At 41.1% G+C, this 25,897-nt stretch overlaps 1 protein-coding gene across 3 annotated transcripts in view; it reads right to left on the bottom strand.

Annotated features, from left to right (window-relative positions):
- The window catches only part of LOC144378015 (synaptic vesicle glycoprotein 2B-like), a 51,126-nt gene that overhangs the window by 11,322 nt on the left and 13,907 nt on the right, over nucleotides 1-25,897 (bottom strand). For 2 of the 3 annotated variants that reach the window (XM_078051212.1, XM_078051211.1), the window contains exons 4-9: nucleotides 21,633-21,766; nucleotides 19,955-20,044; nucleotides 14,550-14,660; nucleotides 13,715-13,803; nucleotides 10,856-11,020; nucleotides 641-774 (exon numbers count right to left, since the gene is read on the bottom strand). In XM_078051212.1, the coding sequence (XP_077907338.1) occupies nucleotides 641-774; nucleotides 10,856-11,020; nucleotides 13,715-13,803; nucleotides 14,550-14,660; nucleotides 19,955-20,044; nucleotides 21,633-21,766 (723 nt within the window). Of the gene's footprint in view, nucleotides 1-640; nucleotides 775-10,855; nucleotides 11,021-13,714; nucleotides 13,804-14,549; nucleotides 14,661-19,954; nucleotides 20,045-21,632; nucleotides 21,767-25,897 lie in introns of those variants that run through there. The other variant, XM_078051213.1, reaches the window with a different exon arrangement.

Here is a 25,897-nt window from a genome sequence, read left to right as displayed (position 1 = left end):
AAGTAAGGTCCCTGGTAACACACAGTTAGTTTCCTTATGTTCCAACTCTATTCGATATTTTATAAATCTCTAACAAGAATAATGAGGAGTAGTGGATGAGTGGAATTTCATGATTTTTTTAAATCATGGAAACTTAAAATGGTATGCTCCTAAAACAGTATTAGCATTTGTTTTACGCACAAAATTTGAACAAAGGCAATTTTCTCTTTTCATTTTTTAATCATGAAAACATAAGTTTTGAGTTATGTAAGATTCCTATTAGGCAAAGTCTTTAAGAATGTATTCTGTGCAAAAAACGCAGCCCCCTGGAGTGCTGGTTTTTATTGGTGTCACACTTTGTTTCTACCAAAGGGCCCTAGTGTATACCATCAGCCTCATCAAGATGTGAACACTTGGCCAGAACTTTGGTTTCTAATTTTTTGTGTGACAAAAACAGACACAGATAAACTAAATGTTTGGTGAAGGCTGTGTACCTAATTTGTGCCATTCCTGGGGCTAGAGCCCATCTCTCCTCCCTAAGGCTTGGCACTAATATCTACAAACTCTTCCCTCCTCCTAAAGCTTACAACTGAGCGTGCTGGTTCTTAGCCTACACTGATCCACCCCTGCTGCCTTCCTCCCACTCCACCCACCTTCTCACCTGTGTTATAAAAGACGGTTGATTCAATGGTGCAGTTTTTGAAATAGGTGTCAGTAGATGTAACATCTTCAAAATAACATTCATCAAAGAATGTGTCCTCGAAGAGTACGTGCTTAAAGTACATCTTTGTGAACCTGTGGGAGAGATGTGAGCCTCTGAGTGATTCTTCCAGGAAAAGAAAAGAGACTTGAGACCAAAATGGAAAACATAGAAAGACAAAATAAGAACCGCATGACAAAAGGTGCTGGAACACTACTTTCAACCCAGATTGTTTCTGCATTTCTTAGCTGTTTAGTTAATTAGTGAGAAAGGCCTTCAGAACTACAGAAGTCAGGGTCCAGTCCAGGTCTGTATGGGGTACTGTACACAAATCGGGGATTCCCAAATGAGAGTCCATGGACCCTCCCCCATCAGAATCACAGAAGTGTGAAACAGTGTCAATGAAAATATGGTAACAGTTCACTTTCTCCAAGGCTTTAAAAGCATGCAGATCCCTTGGCTGGTCCTATAAGGTCTGGAAGTAATACAATGGTGAAGAAGGCCTGATAATCTTTACTTTTACAATTGCCCCAACAAAGATGTAAGGAAATAGGCATTTTCATTTACCCTGGTGGTAGAATTTAATCAAGGCAGCCTCTTTGGGAAGCAATTTTGCAAAATTTAAAATTCACATTCCCTTTCACCTAGGAATACCATCTCTAGGAATTTGTCTTACATATATTTATTCATACAGTTGAAGAGACACATTCACTGGTCTTTATTGTGACATTGGTAATGTTAGTAATGGATTATCGCACACATACAAACAAACATACATACTAGATAGAGGATAGACAAACACCATATAACAGAATACCATGTATGATATAGCCAATGAGGCTGATCTACATGTGTTAATACAGAATAATCTTAAAGATACATTGCTAAGTGAAAAACATCAAGATGCAATATAAAGTTCACAGAAGGTGACCATTCATGTAAGAAAAAAGATGGTCTGTGTGGTTCCAATATATACTCTCCAAATATATGTAGGGAGTTACACAGGAAACAAGTGCTGGGATCTGAGGAGATGCAAAAGGGGATAGAAATGAGATAAACTTCACTTTTACTTTATATCATATTACTTTCTCACTTTAAAAAACTCAGCTAATAAGGGGGTAAGTCATCAAGATGATCATGAGGTCCAGCCACCTTTGGGATCCACTTGCATTATTCCAATTTCTGCATTATCTTACAAAGAACAATATCACATTTAAGAATCTACCTCACATTCATTGACACCTTCTGTTGCTTGGTCAAATTTTGCAGGCTGCAAGCTTTGCTTTTAGCTATATCTCCATTTGTGAGTGATCACAATCTGTTCATTCATTCATTGTCTAGTCACTCACTTATATTTCCCATCTTCAGCAAAAACCTGCTGAGCATGGGACTGGGAGCTATTAATATAGAGTAGAAGCCACCGTCCCTGCCCTTTGGTCTAATTGGTGAAAAGAACAGGCATTAGACAACAAGGATACAGTGGGAATCACAGGGACAGAGCGGGCAGAGAGACCTGAGGGTCACTGTTCTTCAGGCTCCAAGATAATTCACTCCCAAACACATATGAAGGCCAGTGTCTATCTTGCCACATAGTGTTCTACTCAGAGATCTAACCTAGAGTCACCTAAAATTAGCTTCTGCAAAACGGCCTCCCACCCAATAAGAAGAGTAAGTACTTGTCAAAGGGAGATGCCCAGACCGTCACATCAGAATGAAGAAGAAGGTTATTATTAAACATATGGCTTCCTAGGTTCCAACCTGACCTTGTAAATGATAATGATCATCGGAGGCAACAGGCCATTATAGTACTTACACAAAGATTTGAAAATCATTGGTCTAGAAAACCAAATTATTTTGAATATTTTTTTCCTTTAGGCCAAATTTGCTACAGAGTTTGAAAAACAGGGGCTTCCAAACATTGTCATGTACGCTTTCATTTCCATAAGAAAAACCAATTGGTAAGCCTTTTATTTCAGGAAGCTGCCTGTGACTTCAAATTTGCATGGCATATGTATTTACTCAGGACAGCTATTCCTGGAGACTGTCTCTGGCCTTTGCCTGTCTTAATATATCCTAATGTTCAATATAATAGTAGGCTGGCAATGCGGCCTTCAGTGATAATTTAATAGTCTTCCAAGGGTGGGTGAGAAAGCAGAGCCATAAATCATAAATGAGTCTGACGCAGGCAGATCTTAAAATGTATCTCCAAGTGGGTTATTAAAAGCCGAAAGGATGAAAGAGATGAACGGAGAAAGGGCCAGCACATGCTTTATGAGTCTTTATATGAATCATCTCTCCTGATATCTTACATAGTGAACTGGCCCAAGATGCTTAATTCAGGAAAGTTCAGAAGCAGAAGGAAAAATTAGCCAAAGGATAAGTATCTTGTGGAACTTTTCTTTTAAGGATTCAGAGTCATTGAGGGTCCAGGGCCTACGACAGAATGAGGATTACAAGAACTTAATTCAGTTACCCGCATTGGAGGTCCAATGCTTAGTCCAACAAAGGATCTGAATTTGGCCAAAGTCCCAATTATCTAGTCACTATATTTCAGGTTTGATGGTGTCACTCTCCAGAAACTCAGTCTAATTTAAGAGACGATGAAAGAAAACCTAACAATGAAAAAGGTAGTGTGATAAATGTCAAGTTAGAAGTATGAAATCTCATCACCTCCAAGGGGGCTCTTGTGATCCAGTGGAGTAAGGCATAAGGCAACTTGCCTGAAGGACAAGAAAAATTCTAGAAACAAAGACGAGGAAGGTGATTCTAGGCAGAGAGAACAGCAGGTACAGAAGTAGAGGCAGGTTATGTAAACCTGATAGTGGTTTAAATCTTTCATATCCTCTCCCCAAAAGTTCAAAAGTTCCTGTGTTAGGCAATGTTCTGGATTATGAGAGTTGGAACCTCATCAGTGAATTAATCCATTTGATGTTGTAATAATTTGAATGAGCTACTGGGTGTTAACCATGGCCAGATGGCACATGGCTACAGAGAGCAGGTCACTAGTGGCATGATCTTGGACTACATCTGTCCCTGGCTTCTTGCTCTCTCTCACTCTTTCTGTTTCCCAGCTACTCTGAGCTGATAGCTTTCCTCCACCACACCCTTCCTCCATGACTTTCTGCCTCACCTCAGCCCCAGACAAATGAATGCATCTGACCATGGACTGAGACCTCTGAAACCATGAGCCTTACAAAATAAACATTTCCTCCTCTAAGTTGTTCTTGTTGGGTATTTTTATCACAGCTATGAAAAGCTGACTAACACAGTGCCCTTGAGTTGGCTTCTTTTTTAAGTAGAGAATTCACTTTCACATACATTACATCAACTTTCAGGGAGAAAATAATGAATGTGTTTCCTGGAAGTCCACGTCCATTCATATTCTATAAGCCCTGCAGGCACAGTGAAATGAAACAGAGTCCTTTAGGAAAGAGGTAGAGCCCTAGTCTCTCCCTTGTTAATTCCTTAAGCAAAACAAAAGGATCATTCACTTCAGAAAATTCATGCTTGAATCTAATTTCCTTAGAGATTGGAGGAAGCAATCTTGCCTGATACTTTGTATAATTGGTTGTATTCCACACACATTAGGCATCAGGCATTTTCCCCAGGTCTAGTAACATTCTCCAAAAACTAAAGAGACCAACCTTTAGGACTTGACCACTAAGAGATCTTGGGCAAGTCAGCTCTCCTCCCTAGGACTTCGCTTAAGAATCTATAAAACAGGGGCATGGAGATGGCTTTTTCCAGCTTTATTTTCTAATTCTCTAAATAAGGAGCACCCTAACTTCCTCAGGAACCCTGGGGAAGAAGCATATGAATGGACTTAGGAGATGGCTGTCTTTCCCAATACTGAAATATTATTTCATAGAAACCCAGAAAATGTCTATGATAGGAAATCCTAGTGACAGTGTCCATCAAATACTCTCTCTAAGGAGATACATTCTTGTGTTTTGATGGATCTACCAGTGAATCCTACTTCCTCTCTCTTTCTCTTACACATAAGGCTATTAAGTACAGAAATCATGATACCTCGTGCTTTCTCTTTACAAAGATCTTAACACATTTACTGCTTTTGAAAATAATGACCAAAGCAGAATTTCAAGAACAGAACACAATGCAAAAAGGAAAACAATGAGATAAAAACAATGACTAAAATAGTAGAACAAATTCACATATATAGTTATGTACATCCTAAGTCAAACACTAACTATTGCCAAATTCTGGAAACAATTCCAAATCCCTTCAGCTGATGAATGGAAAATCAACATTCAGGGGTGCATACGTATCATGAAATACTGCTCCACAATAAAAACAAATAAACTGCTATTCATGCAGCAACATGGGTAAACTCCAAATGTGTTATGCAAAGTAAAAGAAGCAAGTTCCAAAGGCTTCATAGGGTATGATTACATTTCTATGGCATGCAGAAGGTCACTGGCTGCCAAGGGCTGGGGGTTAAAGAAGGAACAAGTACAAAATGGCACAAGAAAATCTGAGGAGTAATGGCCTTATTCTGTACATTGCTTGTGGTGGTGGTTACACAACCATATGCATTTGTCAAAACTCATAGAACTGTATGAAAAAGTAGGAATTTAATTGTCTGTAAATTAAATCTCAATAAAAAAAAAAACTCCCAACAAATTTCAGGTAATCATAACAAAATCCAAACCATGTTCACCTACCAACTACATCTCAACATCCCCACACACTGCAAAAGCCTAGCAGAGGAGGAGGGGCACTCACTTCATCTTGATTGTCTGGTACATGCTATCTGCATGCAACCAAAAATTATAAACACATAAAGCAGCAAGAATAAAACAGCGTGATGGCAAGGCACAGTCATTGAAAAAATAAGCCACATGACACAAATACTTGAACTATCAGGCAGGGAATTTAATATAATTATTACTGATGTCGTTAATTCTTAAAGGAAAAGATAAATAACATGCATGATTGTTGGGGATTTACAGCAGAGGAATGCAAATGCTAAGAAGAGATAAAATTAAAATGCTGGAAAAATTTTAAATGCAATAACTGAGACTAAGAATGCATTTGATGAACTCATCAGTAGATTCATCATAATTAAGAAAGGAATTACTGAAATTTTAATCCCAGAAAAATTACAAAAACTGAAACACAAAGAGGAAAAATAAAGGCAGAACAGAGAAGAGTATCTAAGAGCTACTGGAAAATATCAAACAGACCAGCATAGGTGCTTTTGAAATTCAAGAGAGAAAAAAGGGAATCTGGCAGAAGAAATATTTGAATAGACAACTGCAAAGAGTTTTCCTAAAGTAATGAAACAAGGCCAACAGTAAGTCAAGAGAAAAACCTCAAGCAGAGTAAATACCAGAAGAAGAAGGAAGAAGAGAAAGGGAAGGATCAAGCCTACGAGGTGCAAACAACTAAATATCAAATATAAAAGGGGAATCTTGAAAGGGGCAAGAGAAAAAAACAAAGATAAGAATATAGTAAACTGGGCCCAGTGATGCACACCTATAATCCCGGCTACTTAGGTTACTGTGGCAAGAACATGGCAAATCCAAGGTCAGCTTCAGCAACTTAGTGAGACTCTATCTCAAAATAAAATTTACCAAGAGAGAAAGAGAGAGAGGCAGGGGGAGGAAGGGAGAAGGAAGGGAGGGAGGGAAGGAAGGAAGAGAAAGAGAGAGACCATGAGCAAACACACTGGGGTTGTGGCTCAGCTGTAGAGTGTTTGCCTCACATGTATGAGGCCCTGGGTTCAATCCCCAGCAGCACAAAAAAAAAAAAAAGAACTTATCAGGTTTCTTGTGAGAATATCCAAAATATCCTTCTACTCAGTAATTCCACTTCTAAGTATATAGACTAGAAAACATCTTTCATAAGAACACTTTTTGCAGTACTATTTGTATAGAAAAAAAAAGTTGTCAGTTATTTCAATGTCCCTCAAAAGAACAGACAAATTCACTATGGAATATGCATGTAATGCAATTAAAATTTAATGAAATGAGTTATGCAATTATGCTAACAGAGAAACTGCAAAACCCTGATTTTATGCAAAAAACAAGTTGAAGAATTTATATAATAGTAATATAGGAATGTGTAATATAATAGTATAGTGTTTATCTAAAATTTGAAAAATATGAAAGGCTACAGGACAACTTTTACAATCATATAAACATTTGAGAAAAGTACAAAAGCATGCGTGAAGGTAAAGCACCAATTCATGACAACAGTGACCAGACAGGGAGAGGAATAGTATCAAGGGTGTTCACACAGTGGGCTGGGAATGTTGCTCAGAAGTAGAACACGTGCCTTGAATGTGGAAGCCCTGGGTCCCATCCCCAGCACCAAGAGCAAACAAAAAAAGAAAGGAAGGAAGGAAGAAATGAAAATTCACACAGTGAGTTTAATCTATTTTAAAATCTGAAGTAAACGTCTCATAGATTTTATAAAGCTAAGGTGCTCTGAATAGAGTTGTTTGTATCATTCTCTAGTCTTTGCAAATTTGAAATATTTCACAATAAAAAAAAGAGAAGGCATCAAACAATAGTTATTTGCAGATGGTGGGATTATATAACAATAATGAGGAAAACTGTTAGAATGAATAAAAGCTCTGATTCAAAATAAACATCTAAAAATCAATAGAATTAAATAAACTAATAATAGGAATAAATAAATAACAATTTAAAATCTGTTATTATTGGCAATAACATATGCAAATGGTTGATGGGGGAGAGCCATCCCATTTTCAATGACCAAAATATAAAATATACAGGAAGACTCCCAACAAGAACATGTAGGAACTTTATTAAGCTACAAATTTTACTGAGAAATTGTACTAACTCTGAAATACGATGGACATTCCATACCAGCATTATCCCTGCCCATGTGGAATCCAAAGCTGAGACAGTTCTGAGCTTTCCCAAGACGGCTCACCTAGTTGCTGACCAGTCAAGGAGGAACTCAGCTCTGGCTGTTTTCTCAGACCTAGAAGTCAGCAGGTGTGTTTGCTCATTTCCCACCAGCAGCTTTTTCAAAGACTTTTTACTAAAATTTGGTAATTTTAGTAGTTGAAAAAAAATCTTAAGAGACTATCAGTGCGGCGAACATTTCTGTGTGAAGTGTGACATGACCTCCTCTTTTCTTCTTGTGCATGGTTTGCCTTCTCTCTCTCCTCTCCCTACTTCATTTTAGAGCTAAATCTTATAAACATCCCTTTCATTCTGAGCTCCTCACCTTCGATTCTTCATGGGTAAATCATCGGTGTAGAGGGTTGGACATTCCCATTTAAGACTCCAATCCTGAACCTGAAGAACACAAAGCAAGTTCCCTTGCAGCTCTGAGGAGACCTGGGATCAGGACCCTACTTCCTGGATCATGACCTATTGCTGAAGAATGCCCTTCCCCCATCCCCACCCTGTCAAACAGAGGTCTCCTGCAGGGAGGAGAGGGCAAGTGAGTTCATTAATTAGTTAACGTGTATTCTGAAATGAAAACTGATCCTGTCTTCAATGGATAATAAGGAAAACCTGACATTTTGTCTCAGGGTTTGAAACATGAACTTATTATTTTGTCTTTCTTGCACTTTTCAAAACTTCACAAATTCTGAAGCCAAGGCTGTGTGGAATTCAGAGCCACCTGGTCCTGTAAGATGCACCAGGAGGCAGCAGACAATGCTTTGGGAACAGACTGAAACTAGTCTGCATTTTTTGTTTCTTTGGGGGGTCAAAGAGATTGGTCTTGCAGCAGGAAAACTTTTAGGTTTCAAAAGGATGAAGTTTGAAGCCTGTGTATACAGAAATCATTTTCTCCCAAGTTTAATAGTAAATAAATAAATAAGTTATTTTTATCTAAATTTTAAAGCAGCAAAGTGTGGATAATGTTGAACATGGAATACTGGCACACAGGGGAGAAATGCCCCCCAATCAAGCTGAAGAACAGATTCATGCCTAATTCCTCAAGTTTGGGGTTTTCAAAGGAAAGGTGTTATCCACGTTATGACCAGCAGATGGCAACATAACTCAAGAAAAGAAGCTGACTTCTTAAAACAGACACAGAAGTTATAGTTAGTTCTCACAATTCTTGAAGGAATCTATATACACATTTGAAACAGAAATGTGGAAGAACACCTGTGTTTACAGGAAGAGTGTTCATGAGTGCTCTCAAACAATCCTTGACATGCCTACTCATTCCCTGACCCTTGGCAAGAACTCTGTGGTCCCCAGGGGTCCTGGAGCCTTGAGGGGAAACCAGGACTCTCATTAGCCCTTTCTTCTTTCTCACTCCACCCAGCAGGCCACTGAAAGTTTGGAGAAACTGATGAAAATTAAAAAGACAGAGTGGGTTAAAATTCCTCACTTTCTACATAGCTAAGTCTTTCAACTCTATTATAAATTACAAGGATTCTGGCTTTTCAGTTAAATTTTTAATGAAGAAAACATCATGCCAATCAGGGCCTCTGTGGACATGAAGAGTCTCCCAAAGGGAATGATATTTATAGTGGACAGTATTCACATGAGATCTGGAATCCTGGGAGGGGAGACAGACATTTCTATTTATATTAGCTATGTGACCTTGAGCAAGTTACTCAACCTCACTCAGTTTCTGTTTCCCACCTGAAAAATAGCTCAGTTCTGAACTCGAAGAGTTTTTGTGAGAATTAAATGAGATAATTTGCATAAGGCATTTAAAGCAGGAGCTGGCACGGACAGTACAAGTACTCAATATCATTGGCTTCCACAGTTATTACTATCAGCATTATTGCGACTCCTATCATTGTCACTTGTATCACAGTAGGGTGTGATTGAACATGGAACTTCACAAATGAGACTCCTTTACTGAGTTCATCTCTGCAGGAGTGGTGTCATATCGTGGGTGACAGCTAATCATCCATGGTGTCCCTTGGTTTTCAACATTTCCAAAGTGTTCTCAGAAAGCAGGGATGACATTTCTTCCTTGGTATGCCAACATCAGGTGCCCTGGCTCTTATTCAAAATCTCGGAGGTGAAACATCTTGGGGGAACAGCTTCAAACATCATCCGTGCCGGAGCTGCTGTCCCTGGAGCAGATTAAGGTCACTCTGAGCAAGCAGTCTATGCGTGTGTGGCGCTCCAGCATTTTTTTAAAAACCACCTGAAAATCTGAACCCCATGTCCAATGATACTCCTTCCTACTGCTTCCTAAAGCAAATGCAAAATGTGTTTCTTTGAATAAGAGAAGGAGGAAGAAACAAGAAACAAAGACACACATACAATACCATACCCAAAGGTCACATATTTGTCGAAGTCATATTCCCCCTTTGGCTTCCCACTTTCTTATCCCAAGTAACAGCGACCTTTGCTAAGGTCATTAAGAGCAATGGGGGACTAGACTCCAGCAGGGATCTGCCAGACCTCCCCCACCACAGGGTCCTTTCCCACAGTCACCACAGGCAGGGACTTTACCAGGATGCCAGACACAGCTGAGAGCAGGTGGGGGGAGGTCTACTATTTGGGGCTGTTAATTGTGTGTGGTGATGGTAAAGAAGGAGCAGTTTATGTCCTTGACACTGAACCATCTGGGCCATGATATTTCTGATGCCACCGCAAAGCAAGTAGCACTCAAACACTGATCATTCACAACCCGGGAGCTTGCTAAGTATAATTTGAGAAGGGAAACAGCAGCAGGTCCATACTCAGCTTAGAGAAGAGTGTGATCTGGGATAAACTTTCCTAATGTCCTGCCCTGACCCATCATGAGATTTTCAGAGAGTAGCCTCAAAGAGGCTAATACTACACGGATACGTTTTCCCCTGAAGAACACCACCTCTGGTTGACAACAGAACATACTGACCCACCCTATGAGGTTACGTTAAGTGAAAGAATTTTAAAAAGTCGTTTCATAACAGGTCCAGCATGGAGAAGCTCCAGTTCTCAGTAAAGATGGCCAGATTGACTGTCCTCAGCCCAGTGCCTCATCCTCAGATGAATTAGCCATGGCCAAGAGACAGGAGTGACAGAGGTCAGCCCAATATGACTCAAGCCACCAGGATTACTGTGTCTCTAGCAGCCACAAGAGGTGTGATGATGGTCGCATCCTCAGAGCTCATTCCCTGCCATACTGAACTCTTATCTTCCCAATGGCTCTTTCCCAATGACATCCCAGTGGACACCGTCACCCTGACCCGAGGAAAGCCCATCGTCCCACAGTTACTTATCATTCACAAGTTTCCCGTGTTGGTGGATCTGATTTTCCATCGTGAAGTTGATTGTGGCACCATACACGTGCTCACCGAAGAATACCTTCATTTTAGACTTGTATTCTTCATCTTGAAAATACCGGATCATATCGGGAAACCAGACCGTCAGGCCATAGTAACTGTAACGAGGAAGACGGACAGTCTGAGCAGCCGTGTGATTGAATTCCTCAGAACCAGAGTCTGCACTCCTCACTAGAGGGAGATCAGACTCCTTTCAGACATAGGAATCTGGTTCACGAATAGAAAAATCTAATGATATGCCTCATCATAAGGAAAACTTAGGACCATCTCCACAGATTTGGATTTGATTTTAAAAAATCAGTCTTGATTTTAGAAACACCACGGAGTAAGGTTTGGTGGACACTTCCTTAATACGTAAGGAATAAAAATCACATTTCAGTTCAAACAGCAGAATCTTAGTGAATCATGAAACACTAAAGACATTGCCAGTAACATCAGGAACAGGACAAAACATCACCATCACTTACTTTAACAGAACACTGCAGGTCTTCACCAATTCAGATGAGGGAAAAAACTTAGGAATGTCACAAATTGCAAAGCAAGAGGTAAAACTACCTCTACAGGCAGATGATATGATTTTTATGCCTGGAAAACTCAAAATAACCAACTCAAAAAAATGAGCATTAAACATATGAAAAAAAGATGCTCAACTCTATAGATAGAAAGAAAAATACAAATTAAAATCACACTGTTAGTTCTCATCACAGATTGTCAAAACACCAAAGTTTGCTAAATCACTCTGTAGGTTAACAGGTGCTGTCATAAATGCTGAGGAAAAAGACAAAATTGAACAATGCCTTGTGGAGGAGGACTTGTCGATGCCTAAAAATATGACAGATGAACTGGACCCTTTGACCCTTTAGCTCTACTTACAGGAATCCATTCCATTGATAAACCAGTCTCCACAAAAAGTAGCTTACAAACACGGCTCCTCATTTTGGCATTGTTTACACAACAAAAATCTGGAACTGTCCCACCAGTCCTGCAATGAGGGCCTGGTTGAATAAATTGTGATAATTTACAGTGGGGGGCTAGGCAGAGGAACTATGTGCTATAAAGAAGAATGAAGAAAACCTTAATTTACTGGCATGGAGAGATTTCCAGAATACATCACTGAGTGTAAAAAGCAAATGCAAAATGTGTTTCTTTGAATAATAGAAGAAGAAACAAGAAATATATATGCATGTACATGTATATATATATATGTATATATATATCGTGTGCGTATACACACACATACAATTATTTGTTTACATTTGCAAAAAGAATCACTGGGATAATAAATAGAAAAATGGAAGGTGATTACATACTGGAGGCAGAAGGGAGTGGGTGGAGGGAGAGGGAACGGATTCAAGATTCCTGTGTTGTTTCAACATTTGAATGCATTACCTATTCAATGAAATTAAATTAAACATAAATAAATATGAATAAAACATTTTTAACACCATCAGTGAATTAATCCTAGTGTCTGTCCTTTGACTCCTAGTTGGGATTGAACAATCTGAAGGATGCTAGTTCAGGCTTCTTCTATACCTTTAGTCGTTTGTTTGCGTCTCAAAGGTCAGGTCTCCACACACAGGTGCTGGAGAACATTAAGTCTCCCCATGTTGTTCCCACAATCAGAGGTCATGAGAGCCCCTTTGCTTTCCTGGGGTGAAGGAGTATTTGGGGATACAGGTGGTGGTGAACAAAGCAATTTCCCAGATAGAAGTTTAAAATATTGTTAATATTTCCAAGTTGATAATAGCAATTTATTGAGTACTTATTAAGTGCCAGAAACTATTGCAAGTACTTGAAACATACAGTAAAACGTCCCTACAATGCCCCCAAGTGGGCCCCAAAACACACATAAAGAGTAAAGTCATGTTAGCTGGAGGCCACTGGAGTGACTTGGTGTAAGCCTGCAACTTCTCAGAGGAGTCAGCTAAGCACCCCTTTGCTGCAGGGCAATGTTGCATGGGTCCCCTGTTCAATCTTTCCTATATTCTCAGCAACATATATTTGTCTTCTCCACACTTGTTCCCTGCTACCTCTCTGTGAACAGAAACTTTTTCCCATTCAGGTGTCAACTCTTAGGAAAGGATGGAACTTGTAGGTAAATCCTGATTTGCTCAAAACATTGGGAAATTCCATCCCCTTTATTATGATGAATTTAGCCTGTAAGCCACCTCTGCCTACTTTAACAGGAGGGAAAACTGACTGGGAACCTTCAGAGAAAAGTTCTCTGGCATTAAAAAAGGAAGTTCTGTAATGAGCAATTTGCTAACAATTAGCAATTAGCAATCAGTTAACAATATCATATTGTTTACTTGAAATCTGCTAAAAGGAGAGATCATAAGTGTTCTCAACACACACACACACACACACACACACACACACACACAGACGTTAGCTATATGATGGGCACACTCATTAGCTTGATTGAGGCCACTAATTTACAATGTGTGTGTTTATGAAAACATTAATTTATAAACCTTAAATAGACACAATAATTATGCATCAATTATACCTCAGTATGGATGGGAGAGGGAGTCAGGACAGAATACATCCTGCAGTCACCATGAGAGCCAGCCTGAAGCTGAAACCCCTCCTGCAGTCCACTTCTCCCAGAATTCTTGCTGGGACTAAATATTTCCTCTAACAGAAGCCACTAGCATATGCTGCCTGTTCCCTGCAGCCAAACGCATCCGCTCTGATACAAACTCTCCAAGTTAGAACCCGTTATCCTCCATGTGCAAAGGAAGAAACTGAGGCACAGGGGAATGGAGGAGCTCACATAAGACAGAACTTACCTCAAAGCCATGGTAAACCAGACCACAGCCAAAATCAGCGTGTTCATTCTGTAAGGTCCCATCACACAGTACAGAGCGTTATCCCAGACCTAAAACCCATACCAGAGAAGGTCGGTTAAAGGAAGAAACTTGGGAAAGCCCACGTACCAGATTTTCTAATAAATGGCCTAATCAATGACCTAGAACCCCATGTAGAGAATGTGCAATCCATTTTCCCCCAGAGGCAGTAGTTCACATGCCAAGGAGATCCCGTCGCTCTTCTCCTGGGAACACATGCATGTGACAGAAAGCACACCAAATCAGGATTTCAGGGCCCTGAGCAACCCGGAGCAGTGAGGCCTCCTGTGCTGGCAGGGGCAATAGACCACGTGATTATTGACCACACAATATGAGCAATGTCCAGTCTCTACAGACTCTGGCTCGTCAGCCATCTCAATGCTCAATAGCTGACCTGTTCCAGAGAAATGGCTTTGCCCTGTATGAAGAATCTTTCCCCTAAGTCACTAAAAACCCCAAGGAGCCATTTATGACATTCACTTCTCTATCCAGCAAGAGACATTGCTTAGCGAGAAGGATGCTTACTCAGGCTGGTCAAGTTCTTGCCTTGAGAAAGATGAGCAAAGGAAAAGTCTGAGGCTCAGGAAGTTTGCACCCTGAGGGCACTTGGCAAGTTAAAGGCAGTCCTGGGCTGGAACCCCACATCCCCCACAAGATGCTTCCTCTCCAGCTCCCTGTTCTGGTTGATAAAGTGTTCTGGGTTTTTATTCTTCATCCACTAAGGTTATGGGTTCCCACGGAGCCATTCTCCCACCCAACATATGTCCCCAGTTCATACCTGCTTGAAAGTGGTACTGAATCTGACCAGCCAGCGCTGGTACCAAGTTCCTGTTGAACTTTGGATCTCAATGAATTCATCCATTTGCTTGGGAGTTTTGATGTGGGAAACCTGAAAAGCAAAGCTGGTGTAGAGAATCTCTACCTCACTTTGTCTTCAGAATTTCATTTCGAAGTCTACCTAATTGACTTGATTAACATATTTAGGTGAGAAGAGTGTGACCCTCTAGTTTTGTGGTTTGGGGCCAAAAGTGTGCATAGTGTCTCTTAGGGAACTTTCTTGGATGGATATATCTCAGTGAAACAAAATGTTCAGAATATTTTTGCTAATTTACACCTTTAGGAGATTTGTATTAGTGGGTCCACAATATACTGGTTTCCCATTTATGTCTGCTTTATCCACAGAAAAGTTGATGCCGCATTAAAATTTACAATTCTGTCCTTAATGGACATAAACATCACAGAAATCTAGAACCCAGACAGATGAGAAGGGATGTTGCTACAACAAAAATACAACAGAGAAATTACAGCCTCCCTGCAATCCCTGAGTTTGCTGGTAGAAATCAAAGAGGAGAAGGGGATAGAGTAGTAGAGCTCAGCATTCCCCTCAAGGGCCCTGGAAAGTTGGGGTGCCAAAGTCACACCCTCCTTCACCATGACAGTGATGTTTAGGCCAATCAGACGCTTACTGTTTGGTGCAGGGCAGGCTGAACTAAGTTGTCTGCAGGGCAGGCTGAATGAATGTTAGCTGCAGGATAACCCAGGCACTCAAACCCCTCTCTGCCTGGTCCTTTATCACCTGTTTGCCTCAAAGCTGAACACTCAACCTCAATCAAGGCTGAACACTCACCCCCACCCATCTGGCCCCTGCCCCATCTGCCTGAAGGCAAAAGAAGACACCCTTAGCAACTACTGTATGATCCAATCATTGTACGCCAACAAGGCAGCTTGCAGACCCAGAGACCCCATTAGATTTGGGCTACAAAAACTCCCTTTTCCCCCTGTTCTTTCTCCCTCCTCCTCCTCCTCCTCCTCTTCCTCCTCCTCCTCCTCCTCCTCCTCCTCCTCCTCCTCCTCCTCCTCTTCCTCTTTTGCACTGCTGCAATAAAGATCTCTTAGTCACTCTGAGTGTCGTGGTCACTTTCTTTCACTTACAGCAACCACTGAAATTATATAACTAGTCACCACTTTAAGGAGATTCCTGACCCCACACATTTTTTAGTCAAATTATCAAGGTTCATGCTTGCAGAGAATCTCCCCTAATTGATAGAACAACTAGGAAAGGGTACTAAAAAAAAAAAAAGTGTCCATCACGTCCCCCAATACGCCTAAAGTACAAAAAAATGAGTCCTATGAGTGTCTCCAGCTCTTTCTTCAGCCCAAGGACTGAGAATTTGAGGACCCAATGGAAGAGAAATGGAGATGAGGTTGGAGGATGGTCCGCAAGGAGAAGCCGGAGCCTGGTATAGACGCTGGCTCACTGCTGCTTGAGCACCCAGAGAGCTGGCAGGGCTTCTCAAAAGCCTCACCACAGAGGGTCAGGTGCCCACAGGAGAATCTGATAAGGCACAGGCTCTCCCTGGAATTGGCCTCCCTGAACACACTGAGCCTCCTGGATTCCTCCACCCTCCCAGGTGTGCAGCTGTTGCAAAGCCTCCTTTGCCCAGGGTCACACAGGAAGAGAGAACTGTCACAGCAGGCTACACAGAAGAACTCTCAGTGGCAGCTGGGCTTCAAGTTCAAGTTATCCAATACCCCATGGACATCAATGAACCCCAGTGACTCCAAAGGAGGCCAGAGGGGAAGGTTCACACCAAATCAGCAAGCACCTTAGAAAACACTCTCCAGAAGCATTAAGACTTGCACTCAAATGTAAATTTTTCTTTGCTTTGCTCCTTAGGAAACTAACACCCCATTCCCTAGGGATTTGGGAGCGGGTGTATTGACAACTTCAAGCACAATTACTCTAATTTGTAATTAATTAGAATACTCGTCTTTGATTCAGTCTAGATTAGCAGAAGGAAGGGCTGGGGATGTGGCTCCGTGGTATAGTGGAATGCGAGAGGCCCTGAGTTCAATTCCCAGCATCATGCAAAAACAGATTAGCAAATGGCTCGTGTTCCTTCCAGTCCTGCAGAACATGGGTCCTCAGCAGAATGCTTCAACTCCCGCCACCTTCCAAAGGTTTCTCCAGTGACAACTGCCAGGTGATTCAGAAGCATGTAAGGCTTGGGAAGGAGTTGATTAAAACCTGGGGCACGAGGTGAAAGTGAGGAGGGAGGCACCTAGCCTCAGCCCTAACTGGGATTCTGGCCAGCCCTCATTTCATCTTCTTAGGCTACTGAGAGCATTGAGTCATTTATTTACCGAGGGTTAACTCCACCAGGGAGGTTGAGTACTCATTGATTTACAACCAAGCACGGGCCAGCTATCTGAAGTCAGCCTTCTCTCCCTTCTTTCGTTCCTTCCTTTCCCTCCCTCCCCGTGGCCTGTGCACTCATCCACTTCTCAATGGTTCATAGGATCCTAATTTACAGCGATGGAATATTGAACCACAACCTTTTTAAAGTTCCATTTTCCAATTAGTCACAAACTACTAAAAGCAGGGATCTCTGAGGACCTAGAAATTTACATGCTAGTTGGGACAAAACACAATCCCGGACCCCTCATCTCTGATTTCTTCCTGAGCTTTCTTCCCTAGATCCCATTCCTGACATAAGGAACTCTGGTCCAGAAGTAAAAGGCTTAACTTTTGCCTTTGGAAATTGGAGTTTTATTGATTTGCAGGCTAAGATCTCATGCTTCAACCTTAGGCTGCTTATATTTGCTAACATAATTAAATGGGAGGCCATTAGGATTAGGCAGTGCTAATGCTCTGGGCTCCAACACAAGCAAACTGAACCTAACTCAGAATTTAAGAGAAAATTATACTTAAGCTCTGCCAATGACAGGCACTCAACTGACTTGAGTTACATTATCTCGAATTTCCCACCAGGAAAGTCCAAATAAATAAGGCAATTGCTCAAGCTTCAATTAATCTGCTTCCAAGTTCACCTGTGATAGCTTTTCTGCTTGCTCCTCCTGTGGAGCTCCAAACCACTTCTGGGTTGGATCTACCCAAATCACATTCCGCTCAAATAAATCTCTTTAAGATTTCAACATGCCAAAGTTTATCTCTTAAGACATTAGAAGAAGTTGCCAAGAGAGAATACAGGATCACTTCTCTAATAAGGAGTTTCCAGGAGGACAAGCTGAGCTGGTTGGTTTAGAAGGGGTCCTTCCAGAAGTAAAAGACAGAAGGCCCCGGGAGTATACTGCTATGGAGTAGCTACCATACCAGGGACCAAGGGTAAGACGAGGGACAGGAAGAGCCACTAGTTCCCTGGGGAAAGATGAGGGAAAACATGCAAAATGAGGCAGATAGGATTTATCTATCAGAACCCCTCTTAGGAGGAGAGACCATGTGTGGAATAAATGTTAGTGAACTTCCTGAGGTAAAAGAAATATCAGGGAGATGGGCTCATACTTGAAGGACCAGCAGCTATAGTCATGCGCTAGGAGAAGTTGCTTGAATCCACAAGGAAAAAGAGAGCAAGGGAAAGGAAAGGGGAAACTCCCCACCCCCAAAAAAAATTAACGGAGGAAAGAGGAGAGAGGATGGGGTGAAGAAGACTGTGTCCTCTGTTGTAATTTCTGTTATCCTTAAATTCTCAGTAAGGCTATTAAATTCACAGATGCTAGGTGTGGGTGGTGGTGGTAGGGTGTGTGTGTGTGCATGTGTGTCTGTCTGTCTGTCTGTGTTTTATACCCAGTTGATATCATGCAAAATCAATCCAGCTGATGTGGACTCAGAGGCTGGAGGCAGAAATGAATGACCAGGGAAACATCTCCCAGGAATAAGCAGGAGCTTGGAGAGAAACTTGGACTTCCCCAGGCTGGGGGATGGGGTGGCAGTGGGAGGATGCGGGAATGAGCCAAGTATGGCCAGCCCCCAGTGACCTGGAGCCCAGCTGTGGTATTATGTAAAATCCATCACTGAGAGGGAGGAGTGGGGGATGGAAGACTGGGAGAGCCATTAACATCTTTCATTTGGGGTATTTCTGATAATTCTACATCTTAATAATATTTGTGATAAAACTATTAATCCCATATTTTAGATATTTTAGGAGCACTGGAATTGGGGAAATATGCCTTCAAGCAATTTTTAATAGTTTATAACTTGAATTAATTTATGAAAAACATTCATAACCTTTTTAATAATAACATTTTTTTACAGATACTATTGTTGACAGATACTATTTTACATGTTTACAGATACTATTTTCTTGCTTTTCCCAATGATGAAACAAGTACGGAGAGTGCTTTGCCAAAGGCCACACAGCTAAAAAATATTAAAACCAACCAAGATTTGGACCCACACTGCCTGGCTTCGGGTGCAGATGCTTAGCCATCTGGGATTCCACCTGAGAATCAGGAGTTTTAAGCAAGGACAAACATTTTACTCTAGACTTAAATTATGGAAGCCAAAGAATCAAAAGCATTGAATCAGAAGAAGGTGGGAGTTCATCCAGGAAGGCTTCCTGAGGAAAGGGGTTTGAAGTAGGGCTTAAAGGAAGTTACAGGAACAGGTGTACAGAGCTGCCTGGCACAGGCATTCCTTGTGGTTGGCCACAGAGCACAGAGCATAGCAGGCAGGAGCACAGCATCTCTGCAACACGACATCTTAGCAAGAAACAACACTGGCTAATGACCAATGCTGGTAAATGTGTAGAGAAATGGATACCCTGTTTCTGGTGGCACCATAGAATTGCATAAACCCAATGGATATAACTTGGAGATATAACTCACAAGCTATAAAAATACCCATGCACTATGAACCAGTCATTTTCTTTCTAGGAATCTACTCTTAGAAAACAAACTCAGAAAATGAAGGGGAGAATTATATGCCTGTGAAGTTTCATTGCAATAACATTTGCAGAAACAAGGTAATTAAAAGGGTAAATAAAACTCGAACATTTTAGGGACATTCAGGAAAATCGTGCTAACGTTCCTAACATTAACATGCATTAAGATGAGCATTATGAATACTATGAGGCAACATATAAAATGCTTATGAGCGCTGCTAACTATGTATATCTAAATATGCACATGTATGCTTACACCCACACAAATAGAGCTAGTTTTTGCTATTATCTTTTTTTTTTAAACAACACTAACCAGGGAAAAACCTAGAAAGATACTATTACAATACAAAGAATAATTATGACAAAGTGACAGGACTATCAGGGCTTTTTTTCTCTTGACAAATTTCAGTTATGTGCTTGTATAATAAAATTATTTTTAGTCATGAGCAAACCTCACAGAAGCAGTGTGACCCCCATGTGGGCTCAGGAACTGCACACTCACCGTGAATACCTTCTCTGGGGTCCCCTTGGCCCTCATGTTGGTGTCATGGACCTGCTTAAGAATCATCCAGGCTTCATCATGTTTACCCATCTGGTAAAACCAAGGAAAGAGACAAGAAAATCCATCATTGAATATGCTTTCTGTTCATGAGGTCTATGGAGGATAATAGAGGGTACTGAGGCCCGGGTCAGAGGGATTGGACACCAACTTTTTATACTAGGAAGGACTTGGGAAAGACTAAGACAAGTTTCCATCCCCAGCCCATCTTGGGAGGAGAATAAAGTTGTGCTTCAAGGTGCAGATGCCTGGTATTATTACTATCATCACCTACTAGGAATAATACTTGCAGTTTTTAATAACATTGACTAGACCAAGAGGTAAGAGCCATGTTTCTCACTGAGTAGATAAATCAAAGAAGCTACATGTTATGGGTTGCAGTCCTCAACCCAGTACCTCAGAATGTGGCCTCATTTGCAAAGAGGGTTTCTGCAGATGTAATTAGTTAAGACAAGACCATCCAGGAGCAAGTGGGCTGCTAACCCAATGTAACTGGTACCCTTATAAGAAAATGTCACGTGAAGGGACTGAGACTGTGGCTCAGTGGTAGAGCACTTGCCTAGCATCATGGGTGAGGCACTGGGTTAGATCCTCAGCACCACATAAAAATAAACAAGTAAAATAAAGGCATCTGTCCATCTGCGACTACAAAAAAACAAATTCTTTTTTAAAAAAAGTCATGTGAAGACAAGAGACACACAGGGAGAATGCCATGTGGTGACAAAGGCTGTAATTTCAGAGATGCAGCCGCAGACCAAGGGACAGCAAAATTGCCTGTAGACCACTAGAATCTGGAAGGATGCTCCCCTGCAGATTTCAGAGAGAGCCTGGCCCTACAGATACCTTGGTTTGGCATCTTGTGCTTCCAGATCTGTGACATAAGTTTGTTATTTTAAGTCATTCCATTTGTGGCATTTTATTATAGCTGCCCCCCAAAAACAAATACATAAGAAAAGGTGAATTTCAAGATGACTCCCCGCTGTATCTGCCTGATCAACGGGAGGCAGGAGGAAATTCAGTGTGGAGGATCACTGTGCAGAAAGCTCCAGAAGCAGGCAGATAAAAGGACTTGTTCTGTGGAAGTCTCAGAGTCCTTCTGCCCCTTTGACAGCTCCTCTATCTGAACCACTGCAAGCACAAAGAATCCCCCCAAACTTGGAAGACTCCTACAGACGTCTCTCCAGGACCAAAGGGCAGTTTTCCAGGGGGGAGGGGCCTGCATAGCTAAGAGTCCTGAAGGCCCTGGGAGCAGTGAAGAGGTTTCCCACGGAGCTCACTGCAGCAACATAGGAAAAACAGCACACGGCTTTAAAGAGCCTCCTCACCAGGACCTCTATGGGGAGTGGGCACCACCAGGCAGCTCAGGAGCTGCCCCCCTACCACTGCCCAGCCTCAGATAGGGCTCCTGAGCTGCACTTCATGACCTCCTGGGCCCTGAAGTATCCATGGGCCATGAACCCACAGCCTGCCCCAATCACCAACAGGAGGGAAGCCACTGTCAGTTATGGGCTAACATTGGCCCACAGGGGTAGGTTTGCAGCATGCACTGAGGAGAGGAGTGAAACCAGGGCTGAAAGAAGCAAGGATGTGGCTTTTGTGCCATGAGGAGGCACAGACTCACCTCTAGCAGAAACCTGGGGCTCTCTGGCATGAACTTCAGGGCCACCATGGACACCGTGCAAGGCAGAGCACACACAATGACAAATACCCTCCAGCTGTGGAAGTGGTAATTGGTTCCCATGCTGAACCCCCAGCCTGTAAAGAAGCAGAGGATTTCCAGCAGTCTTTCCACTGCAGAAGACTGAACTCAGAAGTACCAGCTCTCAACTTGAGGGTACCACAGTATGGCCTGGGCAGCTGGTTAACATGCCACCTCCCCAGCGGCACCCCCAAAGTTTATGAATCCTAATTCTGGGATAGAACCTGGGAATCCTCTGCATTTGGACAAATCCCTAGGTCTAGATGGCCTGACATTTACAAAGCCTTGGATAAGAGTACAATTAGAAACAAAACCCCATATTTCTATATGGGTGCTAAATTTCAAGTGAATGAATTTACATAAAAGATGTTCTATCCACCTGCTTTGACAAGATGGCCCGGCCCAGAATTACATCCACTTTTGCCAGAAGAACTTCTCTTTCTCCTCCAGCTCCTCTGCAGAACAGGGGCTCCGTGCCAACATGTAGGGACACACCACCATGATAAGAAGAACATTCTTGCCTTGATCCCTTGAATTTAGTAGGAAGTCTGGATCCTGATTGTTCATAGCATGATCTGATCAGGAGCAGGAAGTCAAGACTCAAGGAACCCCTCATTTTATCAGAAGACCAAAGAGGTCTTAATGTGGCCCAGGGCTTAAGGATGCCTCTCACCCAGGTCAAAAGGTAATGCCAGGGTTGGGGCTGTAGCTCAGTGGTAGAACACAGGTGAGGCACTGGGTTCGATCCTCAGCACCACATAAAAATAAATAAAATTATAATTGTGTCCATTCTACAAATATATATACATTATATATTTGTAATATTTGTATGTATGTATATATATATATATATATATATATTTATATGAGTGTGTGTGTGTGTGTGTGTGTATACATATATATAATTTTTTAAAAGGCTATACCAACTCCAGGTGATTTCAATGCAAAGAATTAGGGACCACACTTTTAAAAACACTATATTATATGTAATATATATAATATACTTTTTATAATAAAGTGGACTGATTCACTCAAATAAACTTCACCATCACTGAAAAGGGAAAGCAACTGTCATTCTACAAAGTATTGCTAAATTCATATTCAGAAGTTACTTTCAAGCATTATTTTTAATACCTCATGGGTAGCTAACTTTCCTCTTCTGAGGAGCCATAACACAATAGGAATTGTGACTTTTACAATCATTTAGATTTTAATTGGACTTTTACAATCATTTAGATCAGAGTTCAGATCCTGAATTTATCACACCAAATGATAACGATGGGTTTTCCCAACTGTAGAAGGCAGGTAATAGTACTTCCACAAATCTACTAAGAGCAAACCTCCTAGCAACCCATGAAAAATTCAACTGCTGTTTTCAAAATAACTGAATGACATTTAGTGCCAAAGATGTTGAATAAAATAGACAAAATGGATGAACTTCAGCAAAGATCAGCAAAAGAATTTTTTAAAAAAAGAAAAGCCTGAGATTATAAAATAAAATGATCCCACTCAACGCATCTCCAAAGACAATTCAAACAGTATTTTTGTAAATCAAAATGACATAAATACATCCATTCCTAAATTTTAGAGGGTAATAATTATTTGGATATATAAGTTCTAGTTCTTTTACTTAAAACTATACTTTCTGACTTATTCCAGTGGGGGGAACTAACCTCTTGAATTTTCATTGGCTCCCCCTTGGGCTTCTATTTGTTTGCCACAGTTTGTTTACTCCTAAATAATATGGGCTGCTCCTGCGGGTATTTCCTACTCTGCACAATTAAAAGACTAAGAAGAAAGAAACCAGGTAGCAAAATGTGGGACTGTGGCCACTCAAGCACATACGGCCCCAGCAACAGAGAACACACCTCATCCAACACAATCAGATTTTGCACAGCTTGGCTGCTTTTCATCTCACAGGGCTTTGTTTATTTGTTTTAATTTTAATTAAAAAGCCCTTCCATTCTCCTGGGAGTAACACTAGAAAGAGGAAGATAAAAACCACAGCAATACTGACACATTCTCAGCTCATGTCCAAAAACTGCTCTAGCATCATTAGAAGTAATGTTGATTAGAACTGCACTGTAGTCAAGCTTAGATGGATAACCAGGAAAGGGAGCAGAAGCAGGTATGCTTATAAAGTATTCTGCCTCAGAAATTGTTTTTCTTTATGATAATATGTGTAAATTATCCAAAATCCATTATCCCTCATGCCTCTGTGGTTTTTAGGGTGACTTCAGTAATCTGCATTTATTGCATTCATTAGGCACATCCTTGGGACCTTAAATTGAATAAAATTAAATGGTGAATTGCCTCCAAATATTTGGAACAATATTAATTTGGAGGCAGGGATTGTTCTGTTCACTGATCTTTTAGCTTGCCCTACTTTTCTGTCAGGATTTCACAAACATCTGGTGATGCTGGCTACAATGAGAATTAATCTTCCATAATATATCTCTCTTTTTCTGGGCTATGCCCATGAGATCCCAGGAAAACATTCTGAGTTTCGTAATTTTCTCACTCAATGAGTCAGTCACTCAAATTTCTGGTGCCAAGACCTCCCATCATTCATTCTTGCAAAAGCAATTATGTGGGTTACACAAGCTGTACACAAACATCAGTCTCCTTTTTGTAGTCACCCTTGCATTTGTTAGAGGATTAATAACTTAAGCACATTGAGAAATATCATCACATGTCTGGTTCCCTGTGGACAAAAACATCTGGTCCTAGTAAAAGGAGGCTTAAAATAAATAATCACTCTTGTTATATTGTAATTCTAGTCCATCATATTTCTAAAATAGGTTTTCACCAAGCTGATGGCTATTTGATTAAGCCTCTATTTTCAAATACAGTGTCAAAGTCACAGATTTCATAAGGCATACAAACAGGGATACGTCCTGTCCACTTGAGGTAAAGTATTTAACCACAAGCTCTGCCCTCAAAACAGCAGTGGTCAGCCAGCAACCATGCGGTCCCTCTACCATAGGCTCTCATTCAATCCAACCTGAATTGTTTCAATGCTTTCTTAGAAATAAGGTACTCTGATACTGGAGTAAGTATAATCTCTAGTTTGTAGGGAGTACCATGGATTGTTGCCTGCCTTCACAACACCCTCCCTGCCTTTCCTTTCCCACTACAGGACATGAGACTGACCCCACCCCAATTCCAGGGATGAGAAACTATATCTAAACCATTCAAGAACTGCATTCTCTGTGGTATATTGATGGTTGAGGTGGGCACATGATCCAATTGAAAGGAAGTCAAAGACTTTCACTCATTGCTTGAAGGTGAGGGCGTGCTTCCTTTGCTCAAGGACAGTATGCAAACAGAAAGCCTGGAGTAGCTACTGCTTCCGGGGAAGGAAGCTATCCAAGTACTGGAACCAAATTGAAAATGTTCTCAACACTCCTTTGCATCCCAGGAAGTGCTGAAACTTCGCATTCTTCCAACATGTGATTCCATGATCCTATAATGATCCCACAGTTAGTTCTTTTCCCTTCTCTCCCCCTCTCTATTTTATAGGTGAAGGTACAAAGGCTGAAAAGATGGAGTGACTTGTCCCGTATCACATAACACCACTATATGGATTTGACTTCATTCAATTTTCTCCCCTCCTCCTAAAGGCTTTTCAATCACTTCATTTAAAGGTGGCAATCATTTCTTAGTTTTAACACATTTGGAGCAGTTAACAGAGGAAGTGATGTTATGTCAAGAATTGTAACCAAAAAAAAAGCGATTTCTCACATGGAAAATTAAACAGTACATTTGAGTAAAGGGTAGAATGTAGAACCTGATATTAGGAATATACATTTATGTGCCTAAAATCATAGAGAACTGCCTAGTGCCAGAATTAGCTGGAAATTCTTCAATCTTTATTTCACTATTCATATTTCTTCTCTGTTTCTGATACAAAACCCAACAGGTAATCAAAAAGTAGATATAGCAAAGGCTACATGATGTTCTCACACCCCTTTCCCCCACATTCTGCACACACAGCTAGATTGTGTGCCACTGTCATTACAATAGCATGTGGTCATATCACAAATGTGGGGCCAGTAGAGTATGAGCAGAGACGCTGTGCTCTAATTCCTGGCCTAACTTTTAAAACACCAACATACAAACAGACAACTGCTCATATTCTCTTCCCAAACCAGAGACCTTGTGAGCCATGTGTTAAAGAAGGTGGC

This window comes from Ictidomys tridecemlineatus, chromosome 5 (genome assembly GCF_052094955.1).
Source record: "Ictidomys tridecemlineatus isolate mIctTri1 chromosome 5, mIctTri1.hap1, whole genome shotgun sequence".
Classification (NCBI taxonomy): domain Eukaryota; kingdom Metazoa; phylum Chordata; class Mammalia; order Rodentia; family Sciuridae; genus Ictidomys; species Ictidomys tridecemlineatus.
Note: the sequence above shows the minus strand (reverse complement) of the source record. Positions and strands in the feature narration are given on the sequence as shown.